Below are 19,716 nucleotides of genomic sequence, written 5' to 3'. Positions count from 1 at the left end.
ACAATTAAAAAATATAGTAACAAGGAAATAACATTACAAGAGCAACAGCAAATTGAAAGGAGCGCCAAATATTCAATTAATTTTTAAAAACACAAGAAAAGAGAAGCAGAAAAACAAGAAATAGAAGGGGTTGGGGTATAGCTGAGCAGTAGAGTGCCTGCTTAGAATGTGTGGGTTCAATCCCCAATACTGAAAAAAAAAAGAGGATGAAAAAGAAAATAAAACCATGGAAACTGAATAAATAGTTAAACAAAAAGGCAGAGATTTTCATAATGGATTTTTTTTTTAAAAAACAAGACCTAGCTATATGCTGTCTTCAAAATATTTATGTTAAGTATAAACAACAGACAGAATGAAACAAAGGGGTAGAAAGTACACACCATGGAATGGCACATGTAAGCAGGATATGACTATATTAATCTCAGAACAAACAAGCTTCAAAATAAAGAGAACTAGTAGGAAAAGAAGCATTTGTTTCCTAATGCTAATAGCAGACCAGTTCATCGTGAGGACATAGCGATCATAAACGTGAACCATAGCTAACAGCAGCCCTCAAAGGTCAAGAAGCAAAAAGGACAGACTTCAAGGAAGAGAACAGCTCTGCCACCACAGGGGGAGATTGCACACGACCGTCTCAGAAACTGGTGAGACAATCAGATTTCAAGAATCAGTAAAGGCAGGGAAGGTCTGACTAGCAATATTAACCACCCTGACCTGAACCCGCCACCTGACAACTTTGAAATACACTTTCTTCCCTAGTGCGCTCACTGAGGTAGACCGTCACCTGGACATACGTGAGTCTCCATGAATGTAAGTGGGATGAAGTTATAGAGTCTGTCCTTGAACAATGGATTAAATTAGAATCAATGACAGTAAGAAGTTTTGAGAATATGTATTTAAACCATACTATTTAAATAATTCATGAGTCAAAGAAGAAATCAAAAGCAAAATTAGAAAATATCATGAATCAAAATATAGTATTTCAACTTTTGTGGGACGTAGCTGACACAGTACTCAGAGGGAACGTTAGTATTTCAATAGCTAGGATATCAACGGATCAAGAGAATATGAGAAAGAAGACAAATTGGTAATATCAGAAAAGTTATCAGTACTGATGTAACAAAAATTACAGCATCATCTGAGAATATTGTTACTGCTTTATGCCAACAAACTTTCCAATGTAGAGAAAATTTATAAATTCATTGAAAACTGTAACTTAACAAAATTTACATAAGGGAAAAACACACAATACCTGAGTAGCCTCACATCTGCAAACTTGATTTTGCAGTCCAAAAATCTTATCAGAAACAAAATTTAATAGCCAGATAATTTCATTTCTAAAATTCTACTTAATATTTTAAAAAGTGTGAATAGGATCAAATTATATTATGCACATGTCCAGAAATGTCATCACGAAACCTCTTACTTTGTATCATCGATATATGCTAATTTAAAAAGAAGTAACAAAAACATTACACTGACTTTTTTCAGAAAATAGAGAAGGAAAATGTCCAACTTATCTTATGAGATTAGCACAATCCTAAAAGCAAATTTGACTCAGATATTTTTCAAACAAAGATAATATAGAGTAATACTCCTTATGAAAATAGATTAAAATTCTCTAATAAGATATTATGAAATCAAATTCAATAACATACAAAAAGGATGAAATACACCAAGTCAGATTTATCCAAGTTACACAATGTTTTAAACTTGAAAATCAAGCGATATAATTCATCACAGTAACAAAATGAGGAGAAAAACCAGTATGGCCATTTCAATAGCTGTAGAAAAAGCCTTTGACAGAATTCAACAGCCAGACGTGATAAACACTAGGACTAGAAAGGAATTGTTCAATCTGATAAAGGATACCTCTGAAAAACTTAGAGCTAGCTTCACCCCTCACAGTGACATATCTGATGGTTTTTTTCTGCTAAAATTAGATGAAAGGTGGGACACGCACTTTTGTCACCTCTCTTCAACCCTGTTCTGGGGCTTTCAGCCATTGCAATAAAGCAATGCTTGCAAAAGCACAAAGATAAGAATACGTAAACTATTGCTCTTAGCTGATGGCATGATTGTTGGCAAAGAAAGTCTCCAGGAAATTACAAAACAACTTTCACAACTAATTATTGAATTAGCAATATTTCAGGACACAAGTGCTTGCTACCATGCCAGCCCACACTGCATTGCCTGGGGGTGGCTGGTGAGTCCTCCATGGTGAACCCTTGTTTGCCCAGGGATGCTGTGGGAGGCTGAATGACTCTGACAGTTAGTTAGTCCTCTGGAACCCCTCCAAAGTGGAGCCCAGTCCAGCAGGGGACAGATCCATGGTGGTACAGATGGAGAAGATAGAGAACTTGCTTTGAGGGGGAGCAAGGCCATGGGTATCCCGGCACTCTGACTAGTGGGAACTGGAGTGCTTGTCCAGAGGGCAAATTATTCATTTGAGACACTTTTTGGAAGGCCCTCCCGGAGGAACAGGTCTACCTGTGTTATGCAAGGTTGGTTGGACTACAAAAGGTTGGGGGGAATGTGGGGGGGGTTCCTAAGGTGCACCTGCAGGAACGAAAGGTCAGGCCAGAAAGCTGCAAGCTCACCCACAGGAGGGTTGTGGGGAGCACTTTGTAGTGCTCAGGCCCCTGGAAATCTGAATATTCTAGTCCTGGCCTCACTTGCCAAGTCCTTAGACTTAGCAGACGCAGGCAAGCCAGGAAGGGACGACCCAGAGTCCAGGTCATCCTTCTGACCACAGTGGTGGCAGAAACACTAAGGCTACAGCGAGTACCAGGCAGACAGAATGGCAGGCTCAGAATGGGCACCTGGGGGTGACAGTAGTAGCAGAGGCTTAGGTTTGTTAACTGCCCTTGAGACCAGCTTGTCAGTCTGCAAGTACCACCTGGCTCTTCTCATCTGGTGGTGAAAATCTTAGTAATGACCATCCAATCCGGACATGGAGAGCTGACTGTTCCCCTCTTCCAGACCTGCCCAGAAATGGGAGCAAGAGGAACTGGGATTGGGGTGGTAGGTGGGCTCCACAACCAAAGTGGGCAGGTGGGGTTACCAGCATTTCCTAAGTGGCACCTGTTACCTAAAATACTATTTCTGAATAACCATTTGCAGAGACTCTGCCTGGCTGCAAAGAGCCCTAGGCAGGTGAGGCTAAACTAACTCTTAGTGAAAGTTCCCTATACATGTGGCCTCTTCTCTCTCCAGCTCTTTCTAGACTGCTTTCCGGGCTCTCTGTGTTTCCCACCTTGGTGGAGCTTACATGGGCCCTGTCTTCTTGCTATTGTACCATGTATTAGCCAGAGATCTCAAGAGACATAGAACCAACAGAAGCTCAGTGTATAGACAGAAAGAGACAGGCTTATATTAAGGAATTGCTTCACACAGTTGTAGGATCCAGAAAGTCTGAGGTTTGACTTCCGCAGAGCTACCCAGAAGCCGGAAAACCCTGGAAGAGTTGATGGTGAGTCCAAGGGCAACCTGGAGGCAGACCCCTTCCTCCCAGGGAGTTCAGATTTCTCTTGAGGTGTGGAACTGGTCGGATAAAGTCTGCCCACCTGCAGGAGGGTCATTTGCTTTATGCAAAAGTCTCCTGATTTAAATGTTAATCTCATCCAACAAAACACCATCTAGAGCAGTGTTTGACGAAGTATGTGTGTCCTGTGGCCTGTCCAACCATCATGCACTGTGTCACAATGGGCTGGGTTTGGCACATTCTGTCTGAACAAGGTTTCTGCTCTGAAGAGACCCTCAGTTTTGTCAGGAAGACATGGTCTAGCATAGCACACGGTCCTTTCTGAGGTCCAAGGATTGTTCAGTTAACAATTGAGCCAATTCTCTTGACAGGTCCAATGGCCAACACTTTTCAACATGAGCATTGAGGACCGCAGGAATGAGGTTCTGGAAAGACAAGGGCACTCACAGTGTGCTGACAGTTATGTCTGGACTAGAAGAGCTAAGTGAATGAATCCAAATCATTTTCAGAAGGTCACGGTGACAAGCTCCATCACAAAACCACACAAGCAAAAGAGAAGCCAAAGTCAACAGATCTCCCCTATGGAAGAGGTGACTTTTCCCAGGAATGGGGTTGACCACTGACCATGCTGGTCCACACACCTGACCACCCATCACGTTCTGAGTTCCTGCTCAGTCTTTGTCACTGAGCTTTGCTTCCCAAGGAGCAAGCACAGTGATGGTCAGCATATTGTATGTCCCCAAGGGCACTTTGGGTGCCCAACTGAGCTATTCCACTAGCCTTCTTTAAGAAGAGCTTGCCTCTCAACTACAGGCTGAAAATTGAAGACACTCATTTTCCCAGCATTCTCAGTAGAGAATGGTCACATGACCAATTACAGCCAGCGAAACAGAAGGAAAAGTTGGTTGGGGAGGTTCTGGGAGGGATGCTTACTGTAGTATCACACAGTGAGACCCAGCTGCATGAAGATGTGACATGGTTCAATCTCTTGAACCCTGAGGTAAGAAGCCTGAGGAGAAAAGCTCACTCAACTGAGGAAGGTGGAAGGCGTGATGCAGAGTCTGGATGCGGGCTGACATCAGTGAGCTACCACACTACTTCTGAGACCATCTGCCTGGTTGGTGGCAGCTTCAAAATATATCCAAAACGTGATTTGTGCCCTACCCCCAGCACTATCCCTCTTCCCCTGAGCGGAGCCACTAGGCCCTTTCGCTGGATACTGCAGGAGCCTCCTCTCTGGTTTCCCTGCTCTCCCCTTGGCCCTCACTGCTCCAATCAACATGACAGCTAACATGTCCTTCTACAAACTTCTATAGGCAGATCATGCTGTTCCCACTCACAACTCTCCAGGGCCTTCCCTTTTCCCTCTGAGAAACAACCAGGCTTTAGCACAGCCAACAAGGTCCTCATGACTCAGATCCTGCTGACCTCACTGACCTTCCCTTCTCTGGTTCTGCAGTCTATAAGCTTCTCAACAGCACAGCGTCTGCACCTGCTGGTCCCTGTCCTGGGCCCTGCATGTCTCCCTCCTTCACTTCCCACCAGTCTCTGCTCACGTGCCATTTCAGCATTGAGGTTGTCCCCACCATGTTGTGTGACAGTGCTAAGCATCAGAATGGATGCAATGGTGCAAATGTCCTGCAGTCTGACTTGCACAGTACAGTGGCCACTGGCCACATGTGGCCACATGAACACATGAAATGTGACTAGTGTGACTGAGAGACTGAACTTTTGCCATTTCATTCAGTGTTAATTAATTACAATTTAATATCCACATATGGTTAGTGGCTTCCCGCCTGGCAGCTCAGTTGTGTAAACCAGTCACTTCTCCCTGTCACTCCTTTCCCAGAGTGCCATATCCCCTCATTCACTATATTTTTAGTATCTGATCACTGTCTCGTGGGCCATTAATGCACACAGTCATTGGTTCACTATCTCCCTCCTTTGTAAATGTAGAGAGAAAAGGTACATGGCTCTGGTTGGTATGCACTCAGTTAATATCCACAGACTGGTTTGGGGAGGAAAGAGGAGGGAAAAAGGATGTGAGAGGAGGGAGGAGAGAAGAGGGGGTTTGCTCTGAGTCTCTCCAATTTTGAATGAGCTGACCAGGGGGTGTGGTTGCTGCAGTAGGGGCGCTCATCATTCAGGTCCTTGGATTCAATTCCCAACGTTGACACTTCCTGTCTTGTGAACATGGGCATACTGTTCCTTCTTTCTGAGCTACTCAGTCTAAGTCATTTGTCTGTGAAATGGAAATGATGATACTTACTTAAATAGAGGGGAATGTCTTGCATTCCATAGGTGCTCAAAGCAATTGTTGCCCAGGGGAGTTTCTGAGTCAGTGGGAACAGGGAAAGGCTTGCTTGGGGGAGGGAACCCTTTGGCTTCCTTTTTATAGCCTCTTGCCACAAACAGTCAAGGATCACAAACAACAAATGCCTATACTACAGAGGAGAGCTGCCTGTGATAAGACAATTGGCTTCTTTTCTACTTCCTTCATTTAAATTCTCCAAGGAAGACATTAGCAATCTTGAAATAATTGTCACTCTAACTCACCTACACCAGAGATACCATGGTAATTTGATTTTCAGGATAAAATTACACCATACCCAAAGGAAACAATTCAGCCCTTCTTTTACATTTCAAATTTGTTGAATTGAATTCTGTCAACAGGAAATTCCAAGTGCCCAGCAACTGACACAAAAGCAGACACACACGTGGACCCACACTTAAACCCAGTAAGAGACTTTCATATTTTGTTGATGACATTTGTTTTAAAATGCATTGTTCTTACCTTTCCAAAACTCCCTTTACCAATGGCCCGCAGAATCTGAAAATGGTCAAAGTTGACTGCAAAAGAAAAAAAAAAAAAGAAAAAGAAGCAAGTCAGGTGCGCCAAGCCTTGTGTTGGTTCTTTTCTGTACTGTGACTTTTTTTCCCTTCTTTTTATTAGAGTATATTAATTCTACAAAATAATGGGTTTTATTATATTCCCAAACATGCAGGTAAAATGCTTTGATCATTTTTACCCCCACCATTGCTCTCTGCCCCCTCAACTCCGATTGGCCTCCTTCCTCTTCCCAAATAGTCTCCCTTCTACCATGTGTTTTTAAAAATCTTCATTCTACATATGAGAAAAAACATGCAATATTTGTTTTTCTGAGTCTGGCTAATTTTGCTTAACCTATGGTCTCCAGCTCCATCCACTTCCCTGCAAATGACATCATTTAGTTTTTCTTTATGGCTGAATACTATGCATATGTGTGTGTCACATTTTCTTTACAAAGTAGCCCATTGATGAGCACCTTGGCTGATTCTACACTTGGCCATTGTGAACAGTGCCACAATAAACATGGCTGTGCAGGTGTCTATTGTATGCTGACTTACATTCTGTTGGGTATATTCCACTGCTGGGTAGGTGTGGTATCGCTGGGTCATTACGGTAGTCCTGTTTTGAGTTTTTTGGGGAACCACCATACTGATTTCCACAGTGCTGCACTAGTTTACATTCCCACCAGCAAAGCTCCTCTCCATCCCCTCCCCGCCACCAATCCTCGCCAGCATTCCTTGTTGTGTTCCTGATGGCAGCCATTCGGACTGGGGTGACAGGGAGTCTCAGTGCTGTTTTGATTTGCATTTCCCCATGGCTATGGACGTTGACATTTCTTCATGTATTTTTTGACCATTTGTACTTTACTTTTGAGAACTGTCTGTTCGTTTGCCCATTTATTGTTTGGAACATTTGTCCTTTTGGTGTTTAATTTTTGAGTTCTTTCTAGATTCTGGATATCAATCCCTCTGGCATTGGTTCTTAAGCTTCCGTGCCCACACACTGTTATTCCCCTGGCTTCCGGTCTCAACAACACTTATTGGCCATAGCAGAGCTCTGTAACTGAGGGCTTTATGAACTTCTAGCACATTCCATTCTCTCTCCACACACAGTCAAAACCTCACCAATGGCAAATGAGACATCTTTGAGAGGCCAAGGGAAGTGGCAACAGAAAAACTCAGATATTTGAGTTTCCAAATTCTTGTACTTGCTGTTCCCTTTCCAGAAAGATGTTTCCCTACTTGGGCCTCCTCACCTCCATGAGGCACTCATACACCCAGCCCACAGCTTACCACTTCATGGTCTGTTCTTGTTCATCTGTCTGTCCATCTACCCATAGCATTGTAGGCTACTGAAGGGCAAGGAGACTGATGCACACATCTGCCTGCCATTGATTTGGCTTTGCCTCTTCTTCAGGCGATACTCCTGGTTGGGGCCTTCCATTTAACTGCTTCTACATCCTCACTCTCCACCCCACTTCTGATGGCCTCTACCCCAATCGCTACACTGAAACACTAACTCTCATCCTCCAACGTGTTAAACACTGCAACCTGTCAGCTATGCCCCCCACAACTCTGCTTCTCATAGCCTCCAAAGTCTTGAATTAAAGGCCTGACCATCCAAAATATCCCTGGTCTCTAGCTGGATGGATGGATACCTACTCTATAGCTCCTCCCTGAAGGTTTCAAAGCCATCTTGAACCCAACAGAACTAACAGAACCCAGGCTGAGTGGTGTCCACCTTCATCTTACCACATAGCTCAGTGGACCCAACAGAACCCAGGCTGAGAGGTGTCTGTCACCTTTGATCCAAATGCTTAAGCCCCAGACAGGAAGTCATCCTTGCATCTTTGCTCTCCCAACTTCATATTTCATTCTTTATGAAGTTAGGTTTCTCCATCTGTCTACCCCTGTGGTGTCCTCTGGTCTTGCCTACCTTCTTCTGTCACCTGCACAGTGACTTCTCAAAGTCCCCTCCTGACTCTCACACTGGGCCGTGGGTGATGAGCACAATAATCTTATTTGTCCTCTGCTGTCTTCCTTCCCATGTCCTTCTATGCTCTCCTCACAGGCTGCCCCTTCTGCCTCATCTCCGTCACACTGCACACCCTGCACAGCAAGCACAAGTGTTTTCCTTCCTTTTACATGTATTTGTATATTTGATTAAGTTCTCTGTCACCTGGCAGACACTGAGCTCCCTGAGATCAAAGGCTATATTTATTTTTCACTGCTGTACCCTCAGCACCGAGCACAGTGTTCAGTACAGAGCATTTAGTAACTACTCATTAACCCAGGGGATGACTGATGAACTAATCTCCATGCTCACAGTGCCAAGTGCAATCCCTGGTACATAATAAGTGTTCGGTAAATATTTTTGAATTACATTGAATTACAGCCAGTCTGCGATAACTAGGAAAGACATGTTATTTGCAAAGATGAAGTGAATTGATTAGTTCATCACATAACGGGAGCAAAGATGTGGGGAAGTTGAATAAAATTAGCTCCTTGTATATTAAACTTATGCAGTGGAGGACAATTAGGTGGAGTGTGTCTGTGCAAGCCAAAGTCAGAATCCAGTGAGCTGTCAAACGCCTAACGTGCTCAGAATAGAGAGATGGGGTTAACCGTTAACAAGACCTGACTTCATTGACCTCCATCTGTTTACGTTCAGAAAAACTGGCCAAGAGAAGAAATTCCTAACTTTTACCTGTTATCCACTGGCCAATAGTCAAGAAAAAGGTGGCCTTGATGCCATTTTTCACCAGCACTCCAATCAAAACAACCTCCACCCTCACGACCCAGGCTGTTACAAGCTCCTATGTCCTGTTTTGTGGCATTCCTGCCAGGAAGGTGGTTCCTCCAGCACCCTTACTGTGGGAGACTCCTCAATGGCCTGTGACACCAGTCCACAGCCTAGTGCTCACTCTCTTGTGGAGTTTTCCCCAAGTCCTCAACAACCACTTCCTTTTGAGAGCTGTTTTTGGGACCTTCTTCAGATATCCAGCCAGGGCTTAGGGAAACGCACTCTGGAAGCAGACTGCTGAGGGTCATGACCAGCTCAGCCATTGACTGTGTGTCCATGGGCAGGTCACTGAGCCCTATGTGCCTCAGTTACCCCATCTGTAAAACAGGGCAATGGTGCCTCCCTTACCCAGAGAGCAGAAGGTGGTGTTGAACACACTGACCTCTCCAAAGGTGTGAGCTGTCTATGCCTGGGTTAGGGCCCATCACACCCTCTCTTCTGGTTTCCTCCAGGACAGGGATTTCTCTAAACATTCATATCCTCTTGTGCCATCAAAAGTGGTGTAAGTCATCCTTCAAGGAGCTGGAAGGGGAGCTGCATGGGGTGTTTATGCTTGCCTGCCTCTCTGGGGACTCTGTCTCAGGGAGTAAGCTGCTCTTCAGCTCCACAGAAGCTTTTCAAGGCTTGTGTCCTGTAGAGAGGACTGTGGGGTCCAGGCTTGTCTCTGTCCCAGCAGACAAGTCTAGCTGACTCTGCACTTTTTAATAATTAGTGTTATGATGTTGTAAATATTCCCACTCAACCATATCCCACACAAAAATGGGGATCCCTTGGGGGAGTCTAACATAATGTATGGGGCAAAATGGTGCTTAATAAATGCTTCTTTGCTTATTGAAGGAGGTTAGGTGTCCATGATTTTGAGCATGTGGTCTATGTTTCTCATTTATTTGTCTTTGCCCTGAGACCTTTTGTGCTGATCCCAACAGTAAAGCCTAAAAACACTACAATGAGTGAGTAAAAGATTAGTGCTTGCCATATGCAGATTCATACGGCTTCAGTCATGTGCATGCCAAGCCAAGATGGGTCCTAGAAGTCACACTGCCACATGGGGTCGTTTGTCTAGAGCAAGAGGAGATGGCTGGAGGTGTGGGTGTCAGGGTGAGTGTCTTAGGGTGACTGTCTTGCCCTGTTTTGTTTGGGACCTTCCTGGTTTTAGCACAGGAAGTCCTGCATCCCTGAAATCCACCCCCCACCCTGGGGAAGTCAAGGACAGTCGGTGGCTCCTTGGTCTCTACAACTTGACCTTTGGCACCTGAGATCCCACAGCTTTGTGGGAGGGGCATGAGGCACATTCCTAAAGGGTGGAGTCTTTGAACCACCAGGCCCTTAGACTGCCAAGGACAACATTCTAACCTGTGGCCTTGAAGCCTGCAGAAAATGACAGCCTCAATCTGACCATCCAAGACCAAGGTCTCCCCTGCCTTAAGCGTGGCAGGAGTTAATGACACATATCCCAGCTTTCTAGAAACAAGCACCTCAGTGTAAAAGCCCAGTTGCTCCTTCCTGAGCCTACCTGTTCTCCCATCTGGAGGGTGCACTTTCACTTTTACATTAATAAACCTGCCTCTGCTTAAGTTTCCTCCATGTCTGTCCTTGAATTCCTTCTCTGATGAGACCCAAAACAAAAACCTTCTGACTGCTGGGCACAGTACCCCGAATCCAGTAAGAAGACTACTGTGTAACCACAGTGTTATTTTTCCCAACTTCATCTCTCCTTCTAGATACAATGCAGGCCTCCAGATGACCCCTTAAGAACAGGGTTATGTCTTGTTCATTGACAACTCCCAGGCGTTTGACAGGTGGCACACAAAAGTATTCCAAGATAATGGGATATCTGCATGAATGAGAGAGGTGAAAGGTCAGAAGATGGGTAGAGGGGCTGAAAAATTTGGTCACTGTCCCTTCAGGCCATCATTTATGTCCACATTGGAAAGGGGGGGTGGTAGTGACCCTACAGCATTGGCTTCCACCATGAAAATCTCTCATTAGTCACTCACTCAGTAACTGCCTATAGTGTGAGTAAACATGTTTTCTACTGAGTGGAAACTTGCTGAAATGACAGCTGCGTCGTGTGCTGTGCACCAAGCCCTATCTAAAGTATTGGGAGTGAATGATACCCACTGTGACCCTGCATCTAGGGAGCTGACCTCCAGTGCAAGGTGACTAGTAAGTACAACCAAATGGTAGGAAGTGGTAAGCAGGTGTGTGAGCTTCCTGCTGCTGCTAAAACAAATGGCCACAGAATAGTGACTGAAGTGATGTGAGTGTATAGCCTTGCAGTGCTGGACTTAGAAGTGTGCAGTTCCCAGTGGACTGAGGTCCAGCTGTGGCAGGGCTGGCTCCTTCTGGAGTCCCCAGTAAAGGATTTGACCCTTGTCTTTTCCAACAATTGGATACTTTCATGTTCCTCGGCCTATGACCCATTCACTCTGACCTCTGCTTCTACCACCGTATGTCTTTCTCTAACCTACTGCCTTCCTCTTATAAGGATCCTGTAATCACATTTAGGCTCTACCCTATCCCCATCTCAAGATCCTTAACTGAGTCACACCTGCAACGTCCCTTCTGCCATGATATGCAACGTATGTGTGGGTTTTGAACATTGCTAAGACATGGATGTCTTTGGGGGCAGTCACTCTGCTGACCACAGTGACTCTGCTGTGGCAGGATTACTATTTCAGACGAGATGGTCAGATCAGGTCTTCCAACAAAGGGGACAGTGGAACTGGCCCATGACTACAGGGACAGAACAGACAGCAGACGTGTGGGGCAGTCCCTACAGGTAAAGACAGAAGCAAGTGCAAAGGCCCAAGGCAGGAGCGAGCATGCGGACCCAGGATGGAGGGTAGAAAGGACAGCTGTGAGGAAGAGAGACAGAGGCAGGAGATTGGTCTTGCAGGCTGCACAAGCTGGGGTAGAGGGAAGGCAGGCTTTCTAAGCATGCTGAGAGGCACTACACAGATCTGAGGAGAGGGCAGCAAAATGTGTCTGAGGGCCAGGTGTGGTGGCACACATCTGAAATTCTAGCCACATGGGAGGCAGAGGTAGGTGGATCATGGTCAGAGGCCAGCTTGGGCCAAAATCATGAGAACTTATCCCTCAACAAATAAAAAAAATAAAAGCAAAAGGACTGGAGGTGTGGCTCAAGTTGTACAGTGCTTGCTTAGCAAGCATGAGTCCCTGAGTTCAAGCCTCACCACCACAAAAATAAATAAAACTAACTAAATAAAATGTAATAGGAAAACATGATCAGTTGATGTCTACTTAAGCCCTTTGGAAATCTATGAACTTCCAACAAGCATCCCTTCAGCACATGGGAACTCAGTAACGGGACTGAAGCCTCTCTGAAGGAGGAGGACATTAAAAGACAGGGTGGGAGGGGGAGCGATGGAGAAGGAAGCTGGTGAAAGCCTAGGAGAGAGAAGCAATGCAGATGTTGAGTGGAGCTGGTACAGTCCCACCCTACGGGATGGGGACATTCTCCTTACTGGACTCAGGCCCATCTGCTCCTATGTTCTGCACACCTGCAGCAGGTTCTGTCCTGATAGAGGACTTTGGTAGTGACAGAGCACTGCTCCCAGTACCTGGACTTGGCAGAATACACTCAGTGACATCAATCAAGTGATGGGTACAGTGCAGCATCAGGCCCATGGTCCCGGGGAAAGGTCCAGCTCCATCCTGCCAGGATGGTCTGGAGAGATTTAAGTGCAAGACCCTGAGTGCAGTCTGAGTAATGAGAAGAATTTGAGGTGTGTGGGAAGAATAGGATTGCAGGAGACACAGACAAAGCAAGATCCTCAGTGTGAGAGGCAGGATGACTTTTGGGAACAGCAAACGGGGCAGGGAGACCCAACCCACTAAACTGTTAGACAACAGTAAGAGGTCTGAGGGTGGGTCAGGACTCAGCAGAGCCTGAAAAACACAGCTCAGGTGCTCTGTCCTGTTGACCAGCTCTTCTCTGATGACTGATTCAGCTGCTTGATGACGGCAGGGTTTGCAAAGGGTTCATTTTGGACCAGAGATCAGACAACTGTCATCTTCACAAAGGGAGACACTTGCTGTGAGCCCCAGACTTCAGGTGCTGAGTCTGTACGTAGGTCTGACCAAGACAGACCTCTGTGTTCTCTCCTACCACTTTCTCCAGAGCTGACCACCCACTGCCATCAGACCCTTCACCAGCTTCCCATGTCAGTAGCCAGTGTCTGCATCTCTCACCACTCTCCCTATCTGCGGTAGGCATCAGCCACACAGGTTCCTTGCCTGTCCCACAGCTCTCTGTGGCCACAGAACCCTGGTCTTGCTGCCCTTCTTCCTGGAACGCTCACCCCTGGCACCCATCACTGGCTCCATCCTATCCTCAGACCTCTGCTCCCTGGAAAAAGTGAGGAGCCTTCCCTGTCACCTCACTTTAGATGTCTACAGTGAACAAGTAAGACACGCCCTCCTGAGGTACAGTCCACTGGGAAACTGAGTCACAAAATGTCCACCAGAGATCCAGGAAGGTATGGAGGAAAGAATACAGCCTTGCAGGTTAACAGATCCAGGCTGGAATCCAGTGGGGAAGAGAGGTGTTGACCTGGTGAGCAATTTGGAAAAACAGAAAATCAATTTAGCGCCTCTCCTTTCACTAGACTCCAAGATAAATTCCTAGGAGGGTTAGTGTTTAAGGCAACAACAAACCATGAAGTCCAGTGCCAAGCATGGAAGGCATGCAATGATTTTTGCGTCTCCCTTTCCCCATGACTCATGCAGGCGCCCATCTAGGCAGGGATTTTTGTCTCTCAGAAAGTAATCTCCTTAGTTCAAGGCCACCGATTCCCAGACCACACAGGGGCTGAAACTGGCAGATCTCCACCAAGAAGAGCCACCAGACCGACAAACAGTGCACATACACAGTTGGCCTGGAACTGGGGACTCCCCAGGATCCAGGGATTCAATCAACCAGGAATCAAAAATATTTGGGGAAAAAGTGTGACTGCATTGAACATGTACAGGTTTTTTTCTCATGATATCCCCTAAACAATATGGTATAACAAGTGTTTCCGTAGCATTTACGGGGTATTAGGTATTATAAGTCGTCTAGAGATGGTTACAGTACACAGGAGATGAAAATGCAAATTCTACACCATTATAGAGAAGAGACTTGAGCATCGGGCTTTGGTGTCCTAGGGGTCCTAGATCCAATCCCCTGCACACACCAGGGGACACCAAAGGACACCATGCTTCACTCCAAATGCTGTAAGTTGTTAGTTCCTCCCTGGAAACTCCCACAGACAGGTCCACCCTAGTGCTCTGGCTCTAAGTGGACCCATCTCTGCACTCAGCCTCCCTGTCTCTCCTTCGGCTTCTCTGGAATAAGACATGTCTTCTTCATGTTCATGTACAGGGCTGAAATTTGGCCAGAGAGAGCCTCTGTTCCTGGCCAGTGTCCATTCTGACTGGCTGGGCAGTGCCGGGCAGTGTTTCAGTGCAGACTTTTCATCTGCTCTCTGTGTGCCTGACTCTCTGCCTGGCGTAGACTAGACAGCTGGTGTTTTCTGCACAGAGTTGCAATCGCTTCTGGAAGCCTCATTAAAAAGTGTTTGTTTCCCAGTTGATAAATGTGTTTAATAAAACCCCCAAGATTTTTTTCTCTCAGTCTACCCTCTTATCAGCATAAGCACTCAGGAAATCACATATCTAATGCACACAGGAAAATACAGCAGCAGCCTCAGCACAGAAGACAATTAGGATGCTGGTGGAAATGTGAATTCATGAGAAGACAAGCATTGAACACGTGCTCCAGAGAGGATAAGAATTAAATGATCAATTCCTTGAAAGCAAAGATTGAGACACACTCCCTACCTGAGTGCCCAGTGTATTAGCTTCTTAAGACGGTCCTCACAAATTGCTCCCAAGTGGCTTAAAACAACAGGAATTTATCTTCTCACGGTTCTGGAGGCCAGAAGTCCAAAGCCTGACAGTCAACAGGGATGGCCGCCTGTCACGGGTTTGGAGCAGATCCTTCCCTGTCTGTGTCAACATCTGGCAGCTGCCACACTCCTCGGGGTTTCTTCTTTACCATTGCATTACTACAGCCTCGGTCTCTCCCTTCACGTGGCTTCATCCCTGGGTCTGCCTCTGTTCTTTCTTCTTGTGAGAAAACCAGGCATTTGATTTACAAAGCACCACAATCTCAAGATCCTCAGCTAAGTACATCTACAAAAACCCTATTTCCAAATACGGTCACATTCTGAAGAGCCAGGTGTATGTGAATTTGGAGAGGACTCACTATTCTACCCAGTACACTCACAAAGGCACGTGGTTCAACAAGTGATGGCTGGATGGTTGAGTGAATGAGCGAAAGCATGAACACACATTTACTGCACCTGTGGTTACACCAGTATACACTTGCAGGCGACTGAGTTGTAGAAACAGAAAGATACTTTGGAAATAAAATTTTGACGTTCAATTTTTCATTCTGGTAGAGTAGAATCAGAGCTAACCGTATATGGGTGAGAAAAGTTTTGATCACTTCTCAAACTAATTGCAACTGTGCAATTTAGGACAAATCAAGTGGGTGACAAGAGATATGACCCCACATCAACTGTAAGGTCCCTGCCAGCTCTCCACACAATCATTCAAATGGAAGCTGGACAAATATTTAAAACATGGGGTATTTCTACCAAAAACTGAGTGGCTGGTGTGATATTTTTAGGGGAAGAACTGCACAGGACTCAGGACCTAATTTGTGACTTAACATCTACCAATACTTTTCAACTCAACTTCTGAGCAGCTAGATGGGGAGAAGTGACAGGTAACAGGCAGGAAAATGTCCACTCCTCCTGTTTGCATAGGGCCCTGAATTGCTCTTCCATGCTCGATCTGAGACCGAGGCGCAGTAGACATCAGTTCTGCCTGAGTGCTGTATTCATGACTACAAAGGAAGCTGAGCCAGTTGAGAACAAAGCCAACATTTCAATGCACATGCTTACAACTGTGATTTATCTTTTCATTAGCAATAAACAAGCATCCCCCATTAACTGCCATACATCTGGGGGTTCTAAAACATTTAATTGCCCTTGATACATATGCTGGGTAGAAACCACATCAAGTGCTTAGACTGCAGACTCCTGGGAACAGATTTCCACTGGTGAGGTTAGCCTGATAGCCACGTGAGACTCTAGGACTGCTCTCAGGTGTGGAGGGAAGAGTAGGGGCTGTGACGGACTGACAGCATAAGTGGACCCAATTCTTCACACCTCCCTGTAGTCAGGTGCTCTGCAGTGTAACCTTGGGGCTGTGGAACAGGACTTGATTTAACCAATGAGATATTGGCAGACTCAACGCAGGCTAAGGCTATACTGTGAATGTCCACTTCTCTCTAGCTGCTCTCCTTTTGCCAAAGGATACACTCAGCAGCCCTATACAGTGAGACAATGGGAAAGTCTGTGGCCCAAGAGTCCCAGGTGAATCCATCCCAGGCAGTCTGAGAGCCAGCCAGTTCCCAGATATGGGAGAAAGTCCAGTTGAGACCAGCAGAGCAACCTGAAGGGCACCAGGGGGGCTGATGGCTGGCTGGAATGAGCCTCTGAGCTTGGGGTGGTTTGCTGTGTACATCACAGACAACACCATGGAAGGGGAGGGAGAGAAGGAGAAAAGCAAGAAGAGAGGGAGAGAGACATAGGGTTTGCTATGGTTGAAGACAAAATGTGTTGAATACTTGGTCCCTAGGTGGTGGCACTATTTTGTGAGGTTCTGAAAACTTTAGGAAATGGGGCCTAACTGGGGGCATAACTTTGAAGGTTATACCTCATGCCAGTCTCTTCATCTCTCTGCTCCTTGTCCTCCAGGAAGTAAACAGCCTCGGGCACACACTGCCACCACCACAATGTTTGGACTACTGTCAAGAATCACAGAGACAAATGACCATGAACCAAACCCCCTGACACCATGTGTCAAAATATGTAATCCCTCCTTTTTAAGCTGTTTATGTGTGGTATTTTATCACAGTGACAAGAAAAGCTAGCTAACACAGAAAACTGGTACTAGAGCAGTGGAGTCATTGCTGATACAAAACCTGACCATGTGGTTTTTAATTAAGCCATTGGGACTGGTTTGCATAGGTATTTGGAAATGTTTGGAGACATAGGCTAGAAAAGCCTTAGAGTGCTATAAGGTCAACTTAATATGCAATCGTGTTTGGAGCTCAGAAGACCAAAATGCAGATAGGAATGTGGACAGTAAAGACTGTGATCCTCAGATTTCAGGTGAGAACAGGAATCTGTTGGGAATTGGACTGAAGGCCATTCATGTTACGTTCTGGCAAAGAACTTGCCTACATTTTGTCCATGTCCTGCGTCTTTGCAGGAGGCTGTGTTTAAAGGTAACAGATGAATTAATCTGACAGAAGAAACTTCACAGTAATCCATCACTCAGGCAGTGGCATGGTTATTGCTAGCTGCTTTTAACCAGGTTAATAGTGAGAACTGGGAGCATAATGCAGAGTGGGGAAGTTTGAAAAACTTGTAGTTTGTCCAGAAAAGAATGCTTTGTAAAGTTAGGGCCAAGGAAAGTGTGGCTGCTGAAGAGATTAATGTCATTTAAAAGAAACCAATTACTTAGCACTGGTACAATAGAAAAGATGACTTGAGGGCATCTCAGGAATTGGTTCCATCCCTACCCAACCCAAGCTCAAGGACATAAAGGATTTAACTCATTTGAAAGATTTTTCTTTTCTTAGAAGAGAGCTCCAGGGTGCTCGGCTTGCAGAAGCTGCACCCAGGCACTCAGAGGCTACTACAGCTACAGTCCAAGGGAAAGCTCAGCTAATGCTTGAGTTGGTGGTAGATATTGGCATAATCCATGTCATACTGGTTTTGCAGGCATGAAAAATGCAAGAGTTGCAGGGTTGTGGAGGCTTCCACCCAGATTTCAAAGGAAAGCTTGGGAGGCCAGGCAACGTGTGACAGGATCAGAATCCCTGCAAGCAACCCCTGAATGGTGATTCATGATGGTGAAGCCTGATGCAATGGAAACCCAGGAAGTCAGAGATGCCAGGAGTGTGGAACATTTGTCAAAGAAAGCCATAGGCAATGAGTGGGGCCCAGCCTAAAAGAGAGGCCACCTGGACTGCAAATGGCAATGCTATAGGGGCAGGGCTACCCTCATCCTTGGAGCTCATATCATAGCACCACTTTCCCCAAATGCTGGAGATGGAGCTATAGAATTTAATTTGGTCTTATTTTGTTCTGATCTTCCCTTATTATTCTCCTATTCCTCTCTTTTGGAGTGGAAATGTTTACTCTGTTCCATTATATCTTGAGAACTTGTTTTTGATTTTACAGGGGTGCACAATGACTTTGAACTTTGATTTTTGAACAATGTTGAGACTTTAAGATTTTGGGAACTCTTGGAAATGTACTAAATGCGTTATGAATTATGAGATGGCCATAAGCTTTTGGTACCCAGGGGTGGAGCATTAAGGTTGAATATGAAAAGCTTCCCCACAGATTCATGGATTGAACATCTGCTCCCCAGCTGCTGGCAATTTGGGAAAGTGTTGGGAACATCAGGAGATGGGCCCTAGCTGGAGGGAGTAGGTCACAGGGGGCAATAACTGAGGGTTATTTCTGGTCTCCGGTTTCCTCCTCCTTCTCTGCTTTCTGTCTGCCATGAGGTGAACAGCCTCTTCCACATGTTCACACCACCAAGATGTTCTGCTTCATTATAGGGCCAGAAACACAGATACAGGTGACCACAGGTTAAATCCAAAAGAAATAATTCAAGATAAGTAATTGTATCAAAATAAGTAATTCCTCCCTTTAATTTGTTTATACGAAGTATTTTACCAGAGCTAACAGAAAAGCTAACTAGTAGACTGTGCTAAGTAGACTTCCTCAGCTATAGAAGATCCAAAATAATCTTGACAAAAGAAAATAAAGCAGGAGACCTACTCCCCCCAGTAGTTTAAGGCCTACTGTACAGCTTGTTTAGGACTGGGTGGTATTGGTGGACATGCAGAGGAATGGAACAGAATGGGGGGCCCAGAAATGCACCCAATGGGCTTTTCGTCAGCTCAGTGGGGAAGGAGATCCCTAAACAAGTGATGCTAGAGCAACTGGACGTAAGGCAAAGCAAGAGCCTTTAGGCAGTGAGAGGAATAAGAGTCTTATGTGGAGATGTGAGCAAGGTTGAGGGCAGAGAGGTAGAGGTGCAGTAACGTTGGGGCTGGAATCAAGGTGGAAAGTTGCTGCAACGTGACCGTGGAGGGAAAGCCTGATGCATGCAGATGGGAATTGAGAAACAAGGCTGGGAGGCAGGAAAGAGGAAAGTCAGGGAGAGGCACCCTGCATGGCCCTAGAGCCCAGCACGTGTGAGGAACAGCACATTAAGAAAGACCACACGGGACTTGGTCTGCCTAACATCCTTCCCAGAGCTCTGGCCCTGACCGGAGAAGGCTGTCTGCCTACCACACTTGCCACCATTACTTCTACTGAGGCTGTCTCAGTGACCTCTGCCTTTGAATCTCTGGATCCCTGCACACGACCCTGAGCTGCCCCAGGAGGGTGGGTGTCACAGTAATTTCCACATCCCTGGTTCCCAGCTCAGAGTCATATGG

General features: G+C 45.7%; 1 protein-coding gene across 13 annotated transcripts in view; it reads right to left on the bottom strand.

The window, feature by feature from the left end:
* Positions 1–19,716, bottom strand: part of Stk32b (serine/threonine kinase 32B) — a 331,454-nt gene that overhangs the window by 252,710 nt on the left and 59,028 nt on the right. For 5 of the 13 annotated variants that reach the window (XM_074042636.1, XM_020178357.2, XM_074042635.1 and 2 more), the window contains one exon: positions 6,279–6,334. The exons of 1 other annotated variant lie outside the window; for it this stretch is intronic. In XM_074042636.1, the coding sequence (XP_073898737.1) occupies positions 6,279–6,334 (56 nt within the window). 7 more of the 13 variants (XM_074042641.1, XM_074042639.1, XM_074042637.1 and 4 more) reach the window with 7 other exon arrangements.

Source organism: Castor canadensis, chromosome 9 (assembly GCF_047511655.1).
Source record: "Castor canadensis chromosome 9, mCasCan1.hap1v2, whole genome shotgun sequence".
Taxonomy (NCBI): Eukaryota; Metazoa; Chordata; class Mammalia; order Rodentia; family Castoridae; genus Castor; species Castor canadensis.
This window is presented reverse-complemented; position numbering and strand designations above follow the sequence as displayed.